At 40.2% G+C, this 22,003-nt stretch overlaps 1 protein-coding gene across 2 annotated transcripts in view; it reads left to right on the top strand.

Moving 5' to 3' along the window:
- The window catches only part of LOC144016340 (A disintegrin and metalloproteinase with thrombospondin motifs 20), a 103,506-nt gene that overhangs the window by 30,909 nt on the left and 50,594 nt on the right, over positions 1-22,003 (top strand). For both annotated transcript variants that reach the window (XM_077517338.1, XM_077517337.1), the window contains exons 10-15: positions 2,830-2,971; positions 4,015-4,119; positions 15,190-15,335; positions 16,815-16,996; positions 18,158-18,294; positions 18,388-18,505. In XM_077517338.1, the coding sequence (XP_077373464.1) occupies positions 2,830-2,971; positions 4,015-4,119; positions 15,190-15,335; positions 16,815-16,996; positions 18,158-18,294; positions 18,388-18,505 (830 nt within the window). The remainder of the gene's footprint in view (positions 1-2,829; positions 2,972-4,014; positions 4,120-15,189; positions 15,336-16,814; positions 16,997-18,157; positions 18,295-18,387; positions 18,506-22,003) is intronic.

The following is a 22,003-nucleotide window of genomic DNA, read 5'->3' as shown; positions in this document are numbered from 1 at the left end:
ATTAGTGGCTACCATTAGCTCATTATCTGTTGAGCACACACCTTGAATTTCATATCGTTCATTGAAGTGTCAATGCAAAAGGTAACAGGCTAGTAGCCCATTGGCTAGCAGCTAACGTTAGTTGCCAACTTAGCTGTCTGGCCTTTAACCTAAAAAACTACTCATTTGACAACAACTGAAGATGCTAAAGATGGCTAGTTACTCAACCACTAGTTCATTAATGGCTAATGGCTGGTTTTTAAACTCACAAACTACTAATTTCTTAATGAGCAATTATGCAAAAGGCAGCTTGCTAGTCAATCGCTAGCAAGATAGCAGCTAACGCTAGCAGCTAACACACTGAATTCCTGAAGTGATGATGCAAAATGCATCAACCTAGCGAATTGCTAGCAAATTAATGACTACCACCCCACTGCCCGGACTCTTAAAGTACTCATTTTAACAAACACAAACACAAAGGCAGCCAGCAGCTAGTCAACTGTGAGTTAGTGGCTTCTGCTTGTGGCTAATACTAGCATCTATATATATAACTGTTGACCTCACTGCTTGGACTTGAAACAAACTACAAAACACTCATTTGTTTACCAATGACGACAAAAAAAAGTATTAGCTGCTAACGCTAATGGCTGACCTGGTAATATCCGTGCTTTAATGCTATTCAGTTATTTTATATGATAGCAGGCTTTGCTAACAGTGATAGCTACATTATTGTGATTGTAAATTGAAAAATACATATTTCTTCATGGACATCGTTAACCACTGTTGTTTGGGGGAGGATCAATATTCACAAAGAACTGCCTTGTTGACCAGTGGAATCTTGGGAAGGCGTTTTTAGGCAAGTGCTCATTTGCAGTTATAAGGTTGAGCATCCCATTTGGTTGCGGTTTGAGAACAAGGAACATTCTGGCATAGATGAGTCTTCACGAATCTCTTGCGTTTCTCACATTTTGGTGCAGCACCCACGAGTCTGTTAAATAGTAAATGCGCTTGTGAAGCGACAGCTTGAATGTGCGAGCCGCACTGGTGGGAAATACCCTTGAGAGCTCTTTTTGGAGTCGCTCTCAAGCTAACAATGACGAGTATTGATTCAGACTTCTCCTGTGGGTCCACCTGGTTCGAGTACGTCCATGTTTTGACTGCACGTTCTCGCCCCGAATTCAATCCGCAGCCCCCAAAAGACCTCTCAAACGTCCTCTTTTTGACATCACTGGAGAAAAAAAAAGAATGGAAAAAAAAACTGCAATGTCATTTGGAGTCCAACTGGTCATAAAGAAACCATTCATTCCATTCCTGGCTGGATGCCGATTGATTGAATCCAATTATGGATGTAAAAGTCTTAAAAAGGCCGTCAGTGATAAACTACAGCAATGTGTGACCATGTTATACTTTTTATAAAAGTGCATTTTATTTGTATATATTTAGTTTAGTACAACCAGACATAAAGAAATATTTTCAACTCAAACTTCAGGGATACAAGCATTCACAATGAAAGTGAACAGCTACATTACCAAAGAAAAAAAATGGCATTCAGAATTAAAAAAAAAAAAAATTCAACTCCATCTTGCATTTATTCAAATTGCATAGGAATAAATCCCACGACAGCTATGTGAACCACTACACTAGGGACAACCATGCACTGCTTAATCCATCCAACGCCGTCTTCTGTACAATTTTCTTCTCCGTCTCTTTATGGCGTGCACACATTTGCCATCTCCAAATGTCATGTGATGACGATGGAACCGCTTTCATGTCTCCCGACGGCTGCCAGGTGTGGTGGACTACCAGAGAAGGGGCTTACTGATAGTATAAAAAAAAGAAAAAAAAAGAAAAGTAGGTTAAAATTGCATTCTCTATCTCTCCCGGCATTCATAGTAATAATATTAATTCAATTTGACAATTTGACAGCTGCTGAGAGATGTGGTTATAAGGGAGCGTCTGTCTGTATGATTCCCTGACATTTTCTTCAGTTTTATGCCAGAGTCATGATTTTTTTTTTTAATTTTTTTTTTTAGTTAGCATAAATAAGATGTCATTCAAACACAGACATTCTGTTATTGTGCTTCTGCATGATACATACACGTGAGTGGAAATTGACCTTTCATTATCTAAATGTCTGTGGGAACTGCTGAAAAGAAGAAAAATTTTTTTTCACAATTTAAAATGACGGATCTCTTGAACGCAAATGCAATACTACATACAGCCTTCTTGGCAGGGCTAATTCTGCACGGAAATGAAAGGGGAGCGACACAAAGTGATGTTAGCTTAGGATAATCCTGCGTAATCACCGGCCTGTCATTGCAGTCTTTGCTTTGTGCTCGCAGGTGTTTGAGCTTCTCCATCCAGGATGAGGTTTTAGTCGTGTCGGACATGTTGTGTAATAACATGCCTCATCCGCCTCGTTTCCTCTTTTGAGACTTCTCCACAAAAAAAAAAAAAAAAAAAAAAGTGTAGATCCTCGCAGCCTAGCGTGTTTGACTTTGGCCTTTTGACAAGTGGCAAGTGATGATTTTATACACGGCGGCGTACATTCGCACCAGCTGTGTTTGTGCATTGGTGGTTTTAGGGAGGGGTTCATACAGAGAGCAGTCTGTCATTACGCTATAATCCAGGCACTGTTGAGGATTGAGGCAATTTAATCGAGGTGCTTTACGAGTCCAAATTCTCTTGTTTGCCTTCAGCACAGAAAATACTCCCAATAAAATGTACAGCGGAGCCTTTTCAATCCAATCTGATGTTCTGCACGTTTTGTTGACTTGACTCCACCCATGCTCATGTATTCTTACCTAATTTGCTATACATTCACTCGACGCTTGTTTTTATGTAACACAGCACTGGATATGGGGAATGCCTTTTGGATGAGCCTGTAGCCAGGACATATGAGCTGCCCACCCTCCTCCCTGGTCAAATCTACAACGCCAACAGACAGTGTGAGCTTATGTTTGGACCCGGTTCCCAAATATGCCCATACATGGTAAGTGGGATTGTACTGTAAAGCGAGTAGAAGGGTGGAAATTCCTCAGGATTTCTTTTTTTTTTTTTTTTTTTTTCATTTTATTGTAATTATAGGTTAAAAAAATTTTTTAAAATTAATGCAATATTTTAAAAAACAAATTGTAATTTATTGTAAATTTTAATGCAATTGTTTTTAAATTGAACTTTATTGAAAAATATTTTATTTGAGATTATTTTGAAAGCAAATATTTTAGTGTATGTATTTTCAATATATTTTTACTCTTGTATATTTATTTTATGTTATAAAAATCATGTACATTCCTCACACTTTATTTACTTATATTTATTTATTTATTAAAACCACAAATAATGGCTGTCATTGACTGTACTTTTTGTGTTTTTAAATTTAATTTTATGAATATGAGTACTAGTGCTAAAAAAACTATGTACTTGTTTTTAATTGAACTTTATTGAAAAATATTTTATTTGAGATTATTTTTAAAGCAAATATTTTAGTATATGTATGTTTCATTTTTTTAGTTAAAATGTATTTTTTCATTAATAAAATATTCTTTTATTAATATTCTATCTTGTTTTAATTATTAGATGTACAAAGCAATTATTTTCCTTTTAGCAAAGAAAATCTTTGTTCTGTTTTAATTATTTTCAATGTATGTTTTATTCTTGTATATTTATTTTATGTTATAAAAATCATTTATTAGAACCACAAATAATGAATAAATGTACTTTTTGTGTTATTAAATTTAATTTTATGAATATGAGTACTAGTGCACTCCCTAGCATTTGTGGCACTGCTGCTAATTAAAAATCAGATTTTTGGACATGATTTTTGCATCAGCGGGCAACGAGGGGCTACTCCTAATCCCAAGATATGAGAGGAAAACCATTTACAGGCACAGCTGGACTCTACTGCCTGTGATTTTTAATTTTAAAAACCTCAATCATGGCTGGAATGCTTCTTGGGTTGTGTTGGAAACCTGGCAAATGATAATGACTCGTATGTTGTTTTCAATTTGTTTTTATTGCATTTCTTTCACCCAGAAACAATGTAAAAGGCTGTGGTGCACAAGTGCAGAGGGCGACCATAAAGGATGTCGCACACAACACATGCCGCTGGCTGACGGGACTGAATGTGGCCATGGAATGGTGAGTGCAAAATGAATAAGGATTTTATTTTTGAATGAGAGTTTTGTTTGGCCTAGGGATGCCCCGATCAAATTTGATTGCATCCAAGTCATTTTAATTTGCTGCACGCTGTTGCCGTGGCGATGCATTGTTTGCAAAGGCAAATGATGCTGTTTTTGATGGTCTGAACCAAGGTAAAAGAGAACTTTTACTAGGTTGTTTCATTTCACACTTAATTGGTGGTCACATGTTCCACAAACTCAACTATTTGTATACGAGCCAATTAAAGGTTGATTTTCTGGAATATGTCACCAGCCTTGAGAGGAAAAAGGCCCCTTTTATCATGTTTCTGCATGGAGGATTCTATGCAAACCAGTCAGGTGACCAGCCCTTTTCTTTTCCCCTCCGTGTTGTCGGGAGGCCCCAACCCCCATTAGCCTTCATGTTCTCCTCGCCCTGGGGTGCTATGCTAATTAGGGCTGAGACGGCGGGTCAGTTGCTGAGGTTACGTGGAAAAAAAAGAAACCAAGAGGAGGATGAAGAAAGATTGCAGAAAATGAGAGAAAGATTGGAAGAAAAAAAGCAAGGGAAGGTGAAGACTCGCCGCCTTTGAAAGAGGACGCGGCTCGGCCGGTCGCCGTTGAAGTCACCTTGTGGTGAACCGGTGACCCCCAAACCCTCTTTGAGCGGGTCAGCGGTCAGGGCCGTAACAGAGCCAGGCCAGCGGCGCTCACAAAGGCGCTCACTCCTGCGGGAGGAGAGCCAGGAGGAGGCGCGTTAGGGAGTTTAGTATTCAGGTTGTGCTTCAAGGAGGGAGAGGGAGACTTCGCTTCCCTGTTCCCTCCTTCACCTCCTGCCCTCTCGCAGTCTTTTTTCCATCTCGCCTACATATCATGTCCAGCTTCCTCTTCTTCTTTTTTGTCTTCATGTATCTCCTGTTAACCGCTGATGACTAACATCTTAATCCAACTACAACAACTGCACTAAAGTGCAATGACCAGTGGCATGGCACAGACACGCTCTGAAAAGACTTTCAGCAAACCTCCTTGACCTAACTTGCACCCAGCTCAGTCCAATGGATGATTAAACTCCATTGTGACTGTCTAAACATTGATTAGGTTGGAGCCGTGTGACGTTTAGCGCTATCTTGGTTGACAGTTCAACAGCCCAAACAAGACACTCACCATTATACAACCTTTTCCTTTTCCTATTGGAAACTGGCTGTGCCGTTGACCTCGCGCCAGACCTGTATTGTAACATTGGAAACGTGCTGCCAGAAAAGCTGACCTGAACGGTAACTGTAGTATTAGGCTACTAGGAATACAGTTCCCATGATTCTTAGACACAGAAGCAGGAAATAGTTCTAGTTCTGGTATGATGGAAACACACCTGCTTGCGATTAGATGCGGATGAGATTGAGAATGCAAACGTGGAAGTGGAAGTAAATAGGAAGGAATTAGCTCATTCACTCCCAGCTATTTTTCACTGAAGCAACCATATTCGCTCTGGGCTGTTTACTGGATTTTTACTGATTTTGAAAGGCCCACAGAATATTGTGTTCTTTTGCTACGAAAACATAGATCCTACCAGAATAAAGATTAGAGTCTCTTCTTTCAAAGGGAAAAAAAAAAGTATATTTGTATCTGCTTCTGTTTTGCAGCGATTATCATTAGGATATAGATAAGTTTAATCAATATTCACTTTCCTGGTGAAAACACTGACAAAAAGAGCTTGTTGCAACATGGCTCAGGCTGATCTCTTATGTTCTGCTGCCACCTGCTGGGTGTTTTAGGTTTTTTTATTTTTTTTATTTTTATTTATTTTTATTTATTTTTATTTATTTTTTTAAATATATATATAACCACCATTGCTGTAAGCCACCTCTTCATGTCCAAAGCTGCATCAAAGCCTTGGTTATGCTCTTGCATAAAAGGCAAAACAAAACAAAAAACAAAACATAAAAACGTGTAAATATGTATTTGGCAGTGAAGTACAAATTATTAAAAACGTGTTTACACGTTTTTGGGTTTTAATGAGTTAAACAGTTCAATTCTCTTTTAATTGGTTTATCGTATGAATCACTATGACAACTGTGTGATTGACAAACACACGGCCAAAAACCAGGATGACCGGACCGGGTCTGCGTAGGAGCGGGACAAAACAATAGGCTGGGGTTTGGGTCACAAGACTCAAAACTGGGACTTTTCAAGGGTAAAGATGAATTTTAAAGGATATTTAAATGTTGATTGCCTTTTCAAGATTTTACAAAAACAAAAATATCGAAACTGATGAGTGGTAGTCTGTCATGATATTTTTGCAATGATAGTGATTATGCCACAATCAATAGAGGATTCATAAGTAGCGAATATTCTTTCCAATGTTTCTGTCTGATGTGATCGACTGCGATATTTCCAAGCCTGCAAGTGGCAGCTGTGTGCTTCTCCCCCCTTGTTCATTCATCTTCAGAGACTTTCCACACGTGGCATGGATGAGTTCATTATCATTTGGCCGTCAAAGGTCACGGTGACCTCATGTTTTTGGCCAGGATTCAAGAATTCGTACGCTTATTATGACAACTTATCACGTTTGACGAAAAAGAGGGAGGGGGTGGCAACAATAGAGAGAGATGACATTTTGAAAGGTCAAATGTAGATGATGTTATTAAAAGAGAGTGAGTCTTTTGAGGGCCGTCGCATGCCTGGAAACTGACCAATTTTTGCATACGTTCTTTTTCACATCTCCTTCCTCTGTCTTGCTACAAGAAGTCATGAGGTTCAGGACTCAGGCCGTGTGGAGACACGGGTCATGCCTTTGGCTCAAAGGTGTGTGTGTGTGCGTGGACTTGCAGGCGGCTAGAGGGCCAGGAGGATTACACACATGGCCTCTCTGGGCTAGAACTGCATAAAAGCCACGTTTTGTTTGATTCAACTCACCGCAAGTGTGTGGAAAATTCCTCTGTAAATTTGCGTTTGAAACTTGGGACAGCACACCTGAAAAATTGAGCACCAATTGTCGGTGCGCTGCACAGACACAAGGAAATGCAGAGTTAAAGGAGTTTTGTGAGTTGATATGACATGACTCCTTCTTGTGATTGGCTCCAAGTCAAGCCTAGGTCATCCATAAGCTCCAAAACTGTTTCCACCTTCACCCAGTCATCTCTAACACATTGTCAAGTAGTGAAGTCAGCTGGTAGAAGTTCAGGAATCAGTATTCTCACACTTGAGTAACTTTTGGTTATTTGGCCAAAGCCTTCTCAGGTCGACTGTTACGTGGTCACCTTCGCCCACAACTGTTGTTTGTAATGTCTTATGAAACAAAACCGCGCCGGGTAATTAGTGTACCAAACTGCGGCACGTCCTCCATCGATGGCCAGTGCAACGAAATAGATTGTCTGTTGTACAGTTGAGTTGAAGTGGGGCACTGTGTTTCCCTCACCCCTCTCGCTCCCTCATCAAGCCCCCTCACTGGGTGCTGGAGTGTGTAATGTGGTCACATGACCTCGTGGCGGCATGTCTGTCATCCGGCGCAGTGAGCCGTGAATTAATGAGGGCATCCCATCACTTGTTGCCTATAAATACCGCCACCACCCTCCCCCTATTAACCCCCACATCCTCAATCTTTCCTCTATCTTCTCTTCATCGGACCGCCCACCCCCACTGATCCTCCACCCCTCCCACCTTTAAAAGGACCCGGCCTGTGCATCTGTTTTGATGTTTTGTTTTGTTTTTTGTTTTTTGCGTGTGCGTGCCTGTGGCGGCCCTATTTTACGTAAGAGTGTGTGTATGGAGTTTAAGGGCCAGCAAGCATGCTCAATAGTGGCCTGTCAAGCCAAGCCGGGGTCCGCTCAGCCCCTGCATCCACATGCCGCCCCTTTTGAAGGTCCCGCTTCTCACCACGTAGTCACACAGTGGGTGGCAGAGGGAAGACAGTGGCACTTAATGAACGAGCCGCGTTTTGTCGTCCAAAAAGGCCTTTGACTAGCTCAAACTTTAAACATTTGAATGTTGCCATTTATATCGTCTAGCGCTCCCAGATCCTCTTGATGGGCGCTCAATTGAGTGGCGAATAAATCGGGGAGTCGTTATATATTTCCAGAGCCTTCCGTCGGAGGGAAGAATGACAACCTGCTTTTGTTTGAGCCAATTAGAGTGAGACAGCCGGGTCTTGACGAGCAAAGCCGGGCCAGAATGGAGTCTGCTGGCGGAAGAAGCGGCGAGCGTTTGGCCCGAACCTCCTGGCAGTATGGCACACTTGTGGAGAAACGGCATGTGTGTACTGTAACTTGGAATTGGAGCACTGCTGTCACTTTTTCTCTCCCCTAATATCTCAATAGAATGTTTCTTTTCCTCCCAGTATTAGTGTTTTTAAAGTAATAGTACGGGATATTTGTAGTGATATAGTGATTAGCACATCTGTCATACTGTTAATGTGGTTTTGGACTCCAATCAGAAAGAATCTTAGAATATCTACTCAACTACTTCGCTAATTCTGAGAAGAGCTACGCCCGTTGACTTACGGGGCATGTAATTTGTTCTTGCCGTTATGGATCATGGTTACAAATAGCTGTCGCCCCTCACCAAGACCTTTGCTAGCCATTGCTTGATGGGGAGGGCGACCATGGCAGAAGGAATACATAACAGACCAGAGCTAGCCTGTTAGCCAGATAGTTAGCTAGCTCTCTAGCGAGCTAGCTAGAAAGGACACAGATGTTTCCAGCCAGCAAGGATTTATAGCAAGTGCAAAACCAACCCGGGTTCTACCTTTGGCCACAATACAGCAAGGGATACTGGTTACAATAATTTATTGCAAACTAAAAGAAACAAATTTCTCGGAGGGAGAACAACAGCCAATCCTCTCTCTCTAGTTCAATGATAGTTTTCATCTATCCGTCCTTTTTCTGCATCATATAACCTCACTGGGGCCGTGGGTGTGCTCGAGTCTATCCCAGCTGACTTTGGCCGAGAGGCGGGGCTAGATTCAAATAATCAAATTGGATTTTTCATTTGTTGGACAACAAGATGTCTCTATTTCGTAAATAGCACAAGGAGTAACAATTTGATTTTGACTTGAAAGTCATTTGTTCTTGTTAAGACAAATCAGGATTTAAAGGTCGATTTCAGTCCCTTTGTGGTGGTTTCATTGAAGACTCTTGAAAGTGTCCATAGGTGTGAATGTGATGTCATGTGACATCAGGCTCCAACACGCCATTATCATTTAAAGGACATTGGTTGTCTCTAGATGGACTGATGCTAATGAAAACGTAAGCATGCTGATACTACTGTATCGAAAACCACAAGGGGTTTTCTGGGTCTCTTAGCTCCTCCCATTTCTCAGCTTTTGTGTCCACAAGGAAGGAGGAGGTGTCTCTAATACAAAATAAGTTTATTGTGTCACACCTTCTGGTCAATATATCAATGAAGCAGAAAACCTTATTGAAAATCGACAGTGGTGGTCCTTGTCTTGAGAAGTGACTCCAGATGTTTTTTTTTTTGGATGTGTTGTAAACGTGCATTGTGGGGACGACGAGACATTTTTGGTTGCGGGACGTCCGAGTCGCAAATCCCGCCGTGCTCCAATTCTGAACTCAGAACACCAAAGAGTCATAAGAAAAGACGTCCGCGACATGAAAGGTGTTTGGCGTGTTTTGCAAATGGCCAAATGAAAGAGTTGAGGCCTTTTCAAAATCAGCTGCTTGCCTTCTCATTCCTGCGGTGATGTATGGCTTGGGTGCATAAACGAGCTGCTCGGTGCAACAATTTCCTGTCAATTACAGGGCGCAAGCATCCAAAGCAACCAGCCAAGACGCTCTGTGCAGATGCCGCGTCCTCAGACGTCGTTGGGTTAGCATTCACTCTTGTGGCCGGACGGATTATTACTTACTTACTTTGACTTTATTCCGCATATTTAGAATGTTTCACATAAGGCGGGTACAAACATACCGACAATTGGGCCAAAATGGATACGATCAAAGTAGGTGTGTCAAAGTTAGTGTGCTAATTTTGAGGTAATTTGAAGTTCCTTTAACGCCACAAATTGTTTTTAACGCACGATTAATTATCGCCCCTTACTTGGAAAGCGGGAGAATTCCCGTCACAACGCAGCAGACACGTCCACATCAAAATTTTGCCGTAATAAATTCAATAATAATAGTAATGAATATAATTGTGGAGACTAGAGAGAAGTTGTATTTTACATATACAATACTTATACAAATGTGCAAAATTTTAAGTTACTTCATTCTAAAGATTTGATAGCTCCATCCATCCATCCATCCATTTTCTTAACCGCTTGCTCCTCACAAGGGTCATGGGGGTGCTGGAGCCTATCCCAGCTGGCTTTGGGCAGTAGACGGAGTACACCCTGTTGCCAGCCAATCGCAGAGATTAGATAGCTCTTAATATGAAAAGAAAAAGGAGCTGTCACCAACATCAAACAAATGCAGTTATGCCATCTAGTGGCAAAAAAATTACCTCAACCATTTTTTTTTTACAGTATAGTACATCTTTTTCATTTTAACTCAATTTTATAAATTATTATGAAATTATTGCATCAATGAAAGAAAAAGACGCAGCCATAATTCTATTAATTAAAATTTTTTTCACTTTTATGTTAACAAGAGTATTAAAAATTAGAAACAAAATTATCCATCCATCCATCCATTTTCTTGACCGCTTATTCCTTTACAAGGGTCGCGGGGGCTGCTGGCGCCTATCTCAGCTGGCTCTGGGCAGTAGGCGGGGGACACCCTGGACTGGTTGCCAACCAATCGCAGGGCACACAGAGACGAACAACCATCCACACTCACAAGCACACCTAGGGACAATTCGGAGCGCCCAATTAACCTGCCATGCATGTCTTTGGAATGTGGGAGGAGACCGGAGTCAACAAAATTATTATACATTTTATTGTACTTTTAGAACAGATATAAAATTTCCGATTAATAGTGAGTTAGTTATTGAAGTCATGCGATTAATTACAATGAAAATTTTTAATCGCCTGACACCCCTAGATCAAAGATTTTTCCTCCCTGATCAATCATAAATGTTCAGAATTGATATTGGTGTATCAAGCTGTACACATAGCGTGCATAAATGGGTGCACGTGTGCACGTGTTGTCGGCCTGTCAACGAGCGTCTTCGTCATATTCCTAATTTGAAGCATACACCCGTCACAGCTGGTCAGGCTCCTCTCGCAAGACCTTCAAATGTCTCACCACATTCCCAAGTTTTGACAACCTTTCGAGGAAAAGTCAACTCGATGCAGGCCTTCCACCTCAGCATTCCCGCTCAAGTGATAGCTAATTGGAATTGATTGTGCCCACGTTCCTCCCCCAGGAGAAGCCACCAGGGGGTCCAATCAATCACTTTTGGCTGAACACACAGTGCAGTCTTTATATGAAAAATTGGTGCGGCATTAGCTAGGCTAAATGCTACAACAGTAAAGTTGAATGGCGCAGAGTCGTAACGAAATGCACATTTCAGGAAGGTACACCTCTTAAATCTGAGTTCTGCCACCATGAGGACAAACAAGAGAATTATTAAATGATAGATAGTTTGATTATTTTTCTTTGAGACGAAAGTTTTTCCAATTAAAAAAAAAAACATTTTTATAGATTCTACTATAGTCTATTTTCATACCTAATATACTTTTTGTTGTAGTGCTGTTTCCTCACCCGACTACAGTTGTATATATCACGCATATAATTCTCAAATTTTGCCATTTAAATAAATTTGTAGCCATCTAGCTATTTTGTTAACCCGTCTGTAGCATTTGTTTTTTTTTTTTGGTTAGCATTAGCGTTTTACGCATTTTTTGTTGTTGTTAGCATTAAGCTAGCAGAAGACTAAATTGTGTGGATATTTTAAATGCAAAAGGTGCAATTATACTGTCTTAGTTTTGTTTAGTTTGACAATAAATTTAAACTTGGGGTGGCAATTGACATTTTGAGTTTTTTACAATCTGCAAAACTGCTGCTTGTTGTGAACTGAGCTAGTTTACTTGCTCGCTAGTCAAAGCCCAAAATTATACAACAATGCTCGTATTTCGAAAAAGTCGTAATTTGGTTCACTCTTATCTCAAGGCACCGCTGTAGGGGGTTTGTATTTAATACAGAATAGTGATTCAAATGCAGAAGAATTGATCTGGAATGGATTAATGGCGTTTCCAGTCATTTCATCGCAGAAATATGATTTGAGATATGAGTGTATGTTTTGAGTTATGAGCATAGATAGAATAATTAAAATTGTGTCTGAAAACACCACTGTATTTTACCGAAAAAATAAAAAATGTAAGTGCCCTTTTGTGGGACACATACATCACACGTCAGGCTGGAAGAGCAATCTAATGCACTGCGTTTCGGTTGTGGTCTCCTCTGTATCCTGCTTCTGACACCAAATACCTCTCGCAGTTGTTTTGACCTTTTTCCCCGACCATCCTCTTCTTCTCGGACGCATCACCTTTTGAAAGCAAACGCAGCGCTTATAAACACGGGGATTGAGGAGGGAGTGGGATGCCTCAGAGGATTTGGAGCTCTCTGACGGACGCCCCCTCTCATGTGTGACACGACACCTCTTTGGGGTTCGCTGCGCTGTGGTGGCCTTTACAACTTCCCATAGGGAGAAACGGGAGGTATGGAAGGGAAAGTGGTGATGGGAATGTGCCCTTAATAGTAAGGAGGAAAGTCTTTGTAGTGGGGGGATTAATTTAATGTATTCCAAATGTGGCGTTTCTTTGCTGTCCGTGGTTACTATGGGGGCTTCCAATGGGGACAATTTAAAAATGTGAGAATTTTTGGATTAGAACGTAAACAAGTGCTAAGTGCTTGAAGTTTTCTACATGTTTACATGTAAATAGGGATGTCAGTACTATTTTTTTCAGACAAATACCAGTACAAGAACTTACCTTTTCAGTGGTCACGATACCAATACCAAGTACCGATACTACTAGTACTGTCGATACATATTTCCCCAAAAAAACAATGGCAGATAATTTTGAAGAAAAACCTACATATCCCAATATAAACATTGACCTTAAAATTGCATGAAATGAATGGCAGTTTTCTATTCTTCTAATTTCGGGTTCCTGATAATAAAATGGCCACACCAGTACCGATATCTTGAAATTATGGCTGAGTCTAAAACGTTGATTACTGTAATCAAATCAAATCAAGTTTCCGCTTTACCCCATAAATACATAAAAACACATAAAATCTTTTTTTTTTTTTTTTAATTCGATGACTGTAATCAAATCAAATCGATTTTCCTTTTCATAGCGCAATATTTATTTATTTTTTTTGTATCTTGCTGTTTTCTTGATTTACTGTTCACAGGAATTTAAATTTATTTTTGTTACATTTACGACGGACCGGACTTAATGCGCTTTAAAACAATTCAGAATCTTTTTATGTATTTATAATTGAATGAAATTCTATATATATATATATATATATTATTTTTTTATATATATATATATAAATATAGGTAAAAATTGATACCGTGGGAAATCCTTAACTGTATCAAAAATCAATCAAAGTGAATCGTGAATCGAATCCATTTTGAAAATCTGAATCGAAACGCAAGCACTACTTGAAATGAGGTATTGGACAACACCTGTTGTCGCTCTGAAAGCCAAATTCACCCCTGCTGGATTTCATTCCTGCTTCAGCGCTCTAACAGAACCCGGGATGTTGCAGTCTGGATTATGAAAATGTTTGCAGCTGTTCTCGCCCGTGTGTCATTGTGCACCGTCTTTACACTCCATCATTAAGTGTGGAAAACACACAAACAAGCCAAGCATGTAGGGGCCAGTTTATATTTGTGTGCAGGTGTTTGCCTCCCGTCATATCTGTGGATTTATATTACAGATTATCCATTGCCGTGAGGATTACATGACATCATATCCTCCCATTGGGCTCCAGTTTAATCACAGAAGCAACTCTCATCCAAAGCCAAGGATTTATTGCATTACAGTATGGAGGGAAGCCGGCCAGTTAGGATTGACATTAGCGACAGTAGATTTCTCATCTGGAAGGTGCAACAGCTTGGAACTGGAGTTTCCCGTCTTATCACCGTGCTTGGGTTTCCTTATCAAGGTGCTGCTGGACGGGCGGGCTCCGTGCAGACAGTCGCCGTCTTGTCCCGCATTCTTCCCGTGAACAGAACCCGTCTGATACGCTACTTAGTAAGGTTCAGTTACGCGCAAAAGGAGAGCCGTTATCACTTCTTGCTATAAAGTAGGTTTGCGGTTTTGATACTAAGTACCTCTTTAGTCTGTCTCAGTCCTGTGTTGGGAATAGGTTTGCAAAATTTCATAAATCCCTAAGTGCATCTGGATAATCTATGAAGTAGGGCTGGGCGATATGGGCAAAAAATAAAATCTCGATTTTTGCAGTCATTCAGGACGATTCTGATAATCGATTTTAACCTAATAAATTCAACAAATGTTTACTTAAAGGTTTCATTTATTCAAAAATAATTCCTGTGCAAAATGTTCAGACACCAGTAATGTATACTGATTCTAGATCAGTTTTAACATAATCTTAACATTCTTAGTTTGTGCTTAAATGCCACAATTAAGTAGTTGGTAGCTAATGTAAACATGTCTTGTAAACCACAAAATTACAACACATAAAAGCATTTGGTTGTAACAGAACATAAGAACAACAGCTTTTAATCATCCAGAAGACAAAATTCGATTTCACGATTTAGCAAATTTTCAACGATTCGATTTTTTAAAATGACGATGTATCGAATGAATTCGATTTATTGCCCATCCCTACTATGAAAATATAATGCAAGATTCCATACTTTAACATCTAATAATGATGCCAGTTTTCGATATAATTCCATTTTGAAGCACACCGCATATTTGAATTTACATTCACATCGCACTGTATATGCGCATCTTCCCTTTGAACAGCTGTTGAAATTGGATACGTTTCCCCAAAGATAAACATGGAATTAGCATTTCTTTTCAAACAAGATGTAAACAGAGGATTTTAAAAGTCAAAAGAAGATCACCTTTCCCAGGTGTGCGCACACTAAATCTGGATGTCTCTAAACGGGATCTGCACGTGTGATTCTACCCTTGCAGTATTGCAGACATGGGATGTGTGTCAACAAGGAGCTGCATCTGCAGCCGGTCCACGGGGAATGGGGGGCCTGGGGCCCCTACAGCGCTTGCTCCAGGTCTTGCGGCGGAGGGACGCGGAGCGCCACCAGAGACTGCAACAAGCCAGAGTAAGATCATGTGAAGAATGTATGATTGGTAGACCTTGGTTGAAAGTTTCAACTCTAGTTGGAATTCAAATTGAAACTTTGGTTGAGGCCTGGGCTGTCAGTATCGAATCTTTTTAAAATTTATTATCCTATCCTAATTGACCCCCCCCATAAGGTTTTTGTTTTGTTTTGTTTTGTTAATCCACCAAGGTTGAACATGAGTTGAACTGAGTGAATATAACTTGTCATTATTTATTATCTTCTGTACATATGCACTATTAAACACCACCAAAATTAGCAGATGCTCAACAGTTAGCAATTGCGATTAGCATTAGCGAGCTAGCTATTACCATTTAACCACCATTTAGTTCATATATACTAGGGATGTTCGATACCACTTTTTTTCAGACTGATACCGATACTCAGACCCTCAGTACTCACTGATACCGATACCAACTGCCGATACCAGTAGTACATTTTGACAAATAAAAGATATTTTAAACAAATATATTTCCTTTAATTTTGACAAAAACAAAAACAGCACAGTCACTCTTCAATAGTCTTAACTATTGAAATAAAACACAAAAATGCTCTTTTAGTTTAAGATTCACAATTTTGAAGTATTTCCAAACCGGTGAAGTTTTGGTGAAAAACTGCTGCAAGCTAGCGCAGTTACAGGCAAGGAGGACTCACTTAACGTCTTCCCCCTCTGCCATCGGTCGCTTGTACTCGTCTGCGTCACGAGTACTCGAGTACTTGAAAAAAGCCTGGTGTCGGCCCGATACCGATACCTGGTATCGGTACTCGCCCATCCCTAATATATACAGTACATCATAATATCTAGTATCTACATGCAATTGAATTGATTAAATATAACTTCTAACTACTTCTTTTGTGCCTGACCATTGTTAAACTCTCACAAAATTAGACTATGCTAAACAGTTAGCAGTCGCAATTAGCATTAGCGCGCTAGCGATTACCATTTAAGGCAAGGCAAGTTTATTTTTATACCACATTTCATACACAACTCAATGTGCTTCACACAAGGAAAGATAACACATAAGCAAAAACAAACACATTAGTTTACAGCATTCAGAAGCAAAGAAGAGAAAACAAAAGTAGGTTACAAAATGTACTAAAAGAACATACATTAATACATATGTACATACATTTAAGGTAAACAAACACTCACAAAGATTTTGTTCATACATTTATCTACATTACACATTTAATAGTGTCTTAACACATTCACTGCCAGGCCAGCAAAAAATTTGACATTGACGTCTTTTTCCGTCAATGGCAGTGAATGAGTTAAAAGTCACTTAAAATCGATGCTTCAACAATAGTCCATGAGTAAACTTATTGGCTACAATGAGCTCAATAACATTGAGCCGGCGGAGCTTCAAGTCAGTCAACCTTTTTTTAAAGTCCACTTATCCGACTTGGTCGACTTTATTTTTTCCCAGATCTAATATCTCCTCTTTCTGGATCTTATTGTAGGCCTAGAAATGGCGGCAAGTTCTGCGTGGGACGACGGATGAAATTCCGCTCCTGCAACTTCGAGCCGTGTCCGCGAGGACGCAAAGACTTCCGCGAGGACCAGTGCTCTCAGTTTGACGGCAAGCACTTCAACATCAACGGTCTACCTCCAACCGTCCGCTGGGTCCCCAAATACAGTGGCAGTAAGTCAAAATGCTGTTTTGAAGAATGTAGGGCGCTTTTTATGTCCTGATTGTGGCTGTCTTAAATTGAGCCCATAAGAAAAGCCTGGATTTTTGGGCCTAAGCCAGCGGTGTCCAAACTACGGCCCGGGGGCCATTTGCGGCCCGCCGTCCATTTTTCAGTGGCCCGCGACATAGGCTAAAAATGGCATTTGACTCAGTTCAAATAAAATAAAAACAAAAATGTTTGGAGTTGGTCAAAGTAAGAAGGGAGGGTGTAAAAAAACACACATTAAAGGTTATTTTAGTTAGGGTTTTTTTTCCGTTAGTTTTAGCTAACGAAAAAACTAAAATTCAAAAAACAATTTTGTTAACGAAATAAAAATAAAAATAAAAATGAAGATGCTTCTTAAAAAAAGAAAACTAACTGAAACTACATTTTATGTTTTCAAAACTAACTAAAATAAAATTAACAAAAATGTCCTTCGTTTTAGTCTTTGGTAATTAATTTAATGCATGACCCTTTGGGAATGATTTTAAATGTGATTTTTAGTAGATTTATTTTGATATAAACCGGAATAATGACGTCGCGCCCATGGTGTTTTTTAAATATTGCACACAATACTACACCTAAAAAAACTAAAACTAATACTGAAACAAGCTAAACTAAACCAAGCATTTATTAAAGACCTAAAACTAATAAAAAAAACAAACAGAACCACCCTGAAAACCAATTAAAACTAACTAAAATTAAAAAAAACAAAACTCAAAACAAAATAAAGACTAAAATGAAAAATTCCAAAACTATAATAACCTTACTTCCATATAACAAATAAATTGGTTTATATACTGTAGCGTTTTTCTAAATATGCAAAAGCACAAATAAATTAAGTGTACAATTTTTAGGACTAAACACAATTTCTCTTCATAACATGATGTGGCCCTTGCGTCCTTCTGATTTTCTGGATGTGGCCCTCAAAGGAAAAAGTTTGGACACCCCTGGCCTAAGCTTTTGGCTCGTTAAGTACTGCATTTCCCATGGGTAGCGAGAGCCACTGTCCTTCCTGCCTGTTTTAGACAGTTCCCTCCTCCAACACACCTGATGATGATCAGCATTTGTATCAGGCTTCTGATAATTTTGTGTCTCCCTTTTTGTAACATAATGATTCCTTTTCCGCTCAGTACAACTGAACGATCGCTGCAAGCTCTTCTGCCGGGTTGCCGGGACGACGGCGTATTACCAGCTGAAGGACCGCGTCATCGACGGCACGCCTTGTGGCACCGACACCTACGACATCTGCGTTCAAGGCCTCTGCAGGGTTCGTCCGTTTGCTTCCCGAGCCGCAGCATGAATTCTCAATATGCTGTATGACTCGACAGTTTTTCACACAATACCGACTTTTCGTCTCCAGCAAGCGGGCTGCGATCACGTCCTCAACTCAAAAGCCAGGCACGACAAGTGCGGCGTGTGTGGTGGAGACAACTCCTCGTGCAAAACGCAGGCAGGGACGTTCAACGACGCTCAGTATGGTGAGTCACGTAAATCAAAGTTCCTGACTTACATTGTGGAAATAAGTGGAGCTTCTGGATGTTAGGTTTAAAGTCCTTGCAAACTAAAAATTCAAATGTCATGTACGGTATGTAAATAGACTGTTTTTAACAACCCAACAATTGCCAAGTCTTCTGAATGCGCTGAAACCACGCCCCACTTAGCTGTCAACTGTTAATGAAATATTTCAAATGTCAATCAAATGGATGTTAGCATCGCTCTTGTACTTGTGTTTGAGCCATGAAAATATGTTCGCTTCAAGCCCCTGGTGACTCGAATAATATTCTACAGTATAGCCCACCAGGTCATCATGGGACTTTTCCGCATTGTGACAACGGGGCGCTCTAAAGCAGCCATGCCAGCACCATCCCCTGTCCACATCCAGACGCTATCAAGTCATACTTCCATCCATCCATCCATTTTCTTAACCGCTTATTCCTCACAAGGGTCGCGGGGGGTGCTGGAGCCTATCTCAGCTGGCAGTAGGCGGGGGACACCCTGGACTGGTTGCCAGCCAATCGCAGGGCACACAGAGACGAACAACCATCCACACGCACAAGCACACCTAGGGACAATTTGGAGCACCCAATTAACCTGCCATGCATGTCTTTGGAATGTGGGAGGAGACCGGAGTACCCGGAGAAGACCCACGCAGGCACGGGGAGAACATGCAAACTCCACCCAGGAAGGCCGGAGCCTGGACTCGAACCCGAGTCCCCAGAACTGGGAGGCGGATGTGCTAACCAGTCATCCACTGTGCCACTCAAGTCATACTTGGGGAGGGGGAAAAAAAAGAGAGAAAGAAAGAAAATCTCCACTTCTGCTTGCTCTTCCTAATTTCTCTGGGTGACGTGCATGCACTCATGGCCGACAATGGGGCACTCTAAAGAAGCAGCCGCACCAGCGGACTATCCAAAAGGGAAGATGAATTTTTTTTGGGGTGTCGCCATAGCTAGCTTGACCAAGACCAAAGTCTCGGTTTTGTCTCGGTCCCAATACTCTCTCATCTCGATAATATCTTGAATACAAAATTATTTTAGCCAAGCCCCCCAAAAATCAGGAAAGCTGAAATGTTGAAAAATGATCAACACTAGCTTCACAATTGAGTACTACTATACACTTGTCAGCCTTTGCACACGTTTTCTCAGTTATCTTCAAATATATATTGTATTTACAAACAAATATGTGAATTGACTTCACAGGTCTTTCCTGGCTCTGTACATTTATCTTCAGAAGTAAGATTCTCAAATCTTATTAAGATAAAGACCTAAATTGGCAGATAGCCGATCTGCATTTAGAAAAAATTTTCTCTTCATGCCGACATTATATGAAATAACCTGAACTTTGTCATGGACATTCATCTGTGGCTTATGCTCTTGGTTGAGTATTATTTTTTTTTCGTATCTCCTTTGACAAACACGCACATGGCAATGAAAGACTTCTTGGCTGAGCTGATGGCGTACTGATGTCATGTCTGATTTCATTTAAATGCGCTCTGATTGTTCCGAAAGAATAGTCGGACCTGGTCCAAATCTGGCGACCGATCTTTGTCTGAAACTGTCAAATGTTCGGATGACGGCCCTGATCTCACCATTTTTAAATAAACCGATGCGATGCTTGCAGGGCTTCATCTTGTGCCAAATTCTGATTGCGTTCAATCTAAGCCTCATCAGGTTTGTGCTTTTTTTTTTTCTTCTTCTTCTTTTGGTTGTTTAGTAGGAGGGTGGACAGTTTTGTACCTCTGCACCGCTTGCTCAAAGTCAACTGGCATGAGCTCCGGCTCACGACCTTATTGAGGACAAGAGATATATATAAATAAAAAAATAAAAAAAAGGAATGCTGTACAAATGTCAGAAAATTGTTGTTGCAGTCCATCTCCTATAAATGCCACAATGGAAGTTTGAAAGATAACATATGAAAAAAAAAAGTGCTTATTGGGACTGTGGGACTGTCTTGTGTGGATGAGAGATGGATGATATGCAAACCAAGTGCTGCCACCCTGTGGCTGGAGGTGTTAGGCAAGCCGCGCCGACACCTTTACCCCTCTGCTCTCATTATGGAATAGAACGTTAAACGGCAGGCGCAACGGCGCCATAGAGTCTGATTCACAGTTGAGAGGTTCTGGGTTCGAATCTCAACTTCAGCACCTCCTGTGTGTTTTTGTGTAGAAAGTGGATGCCAACTCAAGTCATTTATCATAATAAACACCCCCCCCCCTTTTTTTTCTTTACTATACTATTAGATTATTGGCACGTGAGAAAGATATATAGCATATTTTTATAGATATATAGCACTTATGGTCAAGAGTGAGCTGGAGTCTATTCTTGACTTTGGATGAAACCCTGGGCCGGTTACCAACCATATAATAGACAAACAACAATTCACATTTACACCTATGGCTGTCATCAAACCTAACATTCATATTTTTGGAATGTGGGAGGAAGTCCTTCCAGAAAACATACAAACGCCGAGATTTGCACATAGGACCTCTCAAATATGATGCAAGCACGTGTTGCTCGTGTGTTTTTCATACCACAATAATTTATTTCTTAAATAAATATGCTTCGTGATGTTTCAAGGCTGTTGTATTGTGATTATCTTTATGAATTATGATCCCTACCCCGTCACACAATGACATCACAGTGCCGAAGGGCTTGTTAACGACCAATCACATTTGCAAGCCGAACCCTTAGGTCAATATTTATTTATTTTTTCTATCGTGTTTAACCGTTTTCTTTTAGTGTTTAAATGTTTTTATTTGGTAGTTATAAAATTTTTAGCTCCAGTGTTTTCTCATGGGGGAGCCTCCACAGTGAGAGGGATGCTTGGTCTTCATCCATCTCACTGTGGATGAACTCCTCCTGGGTGCCTTTCCTTACAGGGTACATCTGTGCCCCGCCATGTTGTGGTTTTCATGTGTTTGTTGGGTTTTGGGTGTGTCTGTGGGTACGATCATGGGGATGGGGGGGCTTTTTCTTTCTTTTATTTTATTGCATTATGGATGTCCAGCACTTTGAGTTGCATTTTAAATGTATGAAAGGTGCTATATAAATAAAGTTGATTGATTGATTGATTGAATAAACGGATGGATTTTGCTGATTTAGTTGCTGGGGCGCATACAACACATTGTCAAGAAAATTTTGGGGTTGACTTTCCCTTTAAGAATATTTACATATTAGTATTTTTTTTTTACAGTTTATTTACACTACACTCTAAAACAGTTGGATCAAGAGTAACCAAATTTAGGTCAAAAATAGATTTTTTGTCTTTTGTAATTTGTATAAAAGAACACCCAAAATTGGGTCGTTTTGTATACCCCCCGAAAAATAAATAAATAAATAAATAAAAATACGAAATAAAAAATAAATAAAGCAAATGTAAAGTCAAATTGCTCCAAGTGATGGTTGGGTCCAATTTTGACTCAAACTGGGTTACTTTTGACCCAACTGTTTTTAGAGTGTCCACCTTTTCAAATGTTT

Source organism: Festucalex cinctus, chromosome 3 (genome assembly GCF_051991245.1).
Source record: "Festucalex cinctus isolate MCC-2025b chromosome 3, RoL_Fcin_1.0, whole genome shotgun sequence".
In the NCBI taxonomy this organism is placed as follows: Eukaryota; Metazoa; Chordata; class Actinopteri; order Syngnathiformes; family Syngnathidae; genus Festucalex; species Festucalex cinctus.
The sequence above is the reverse complement of the archived record's forward strand: the minus strand, read 5'-3'. Positions and strand labels throughout refer to the sequence as shown.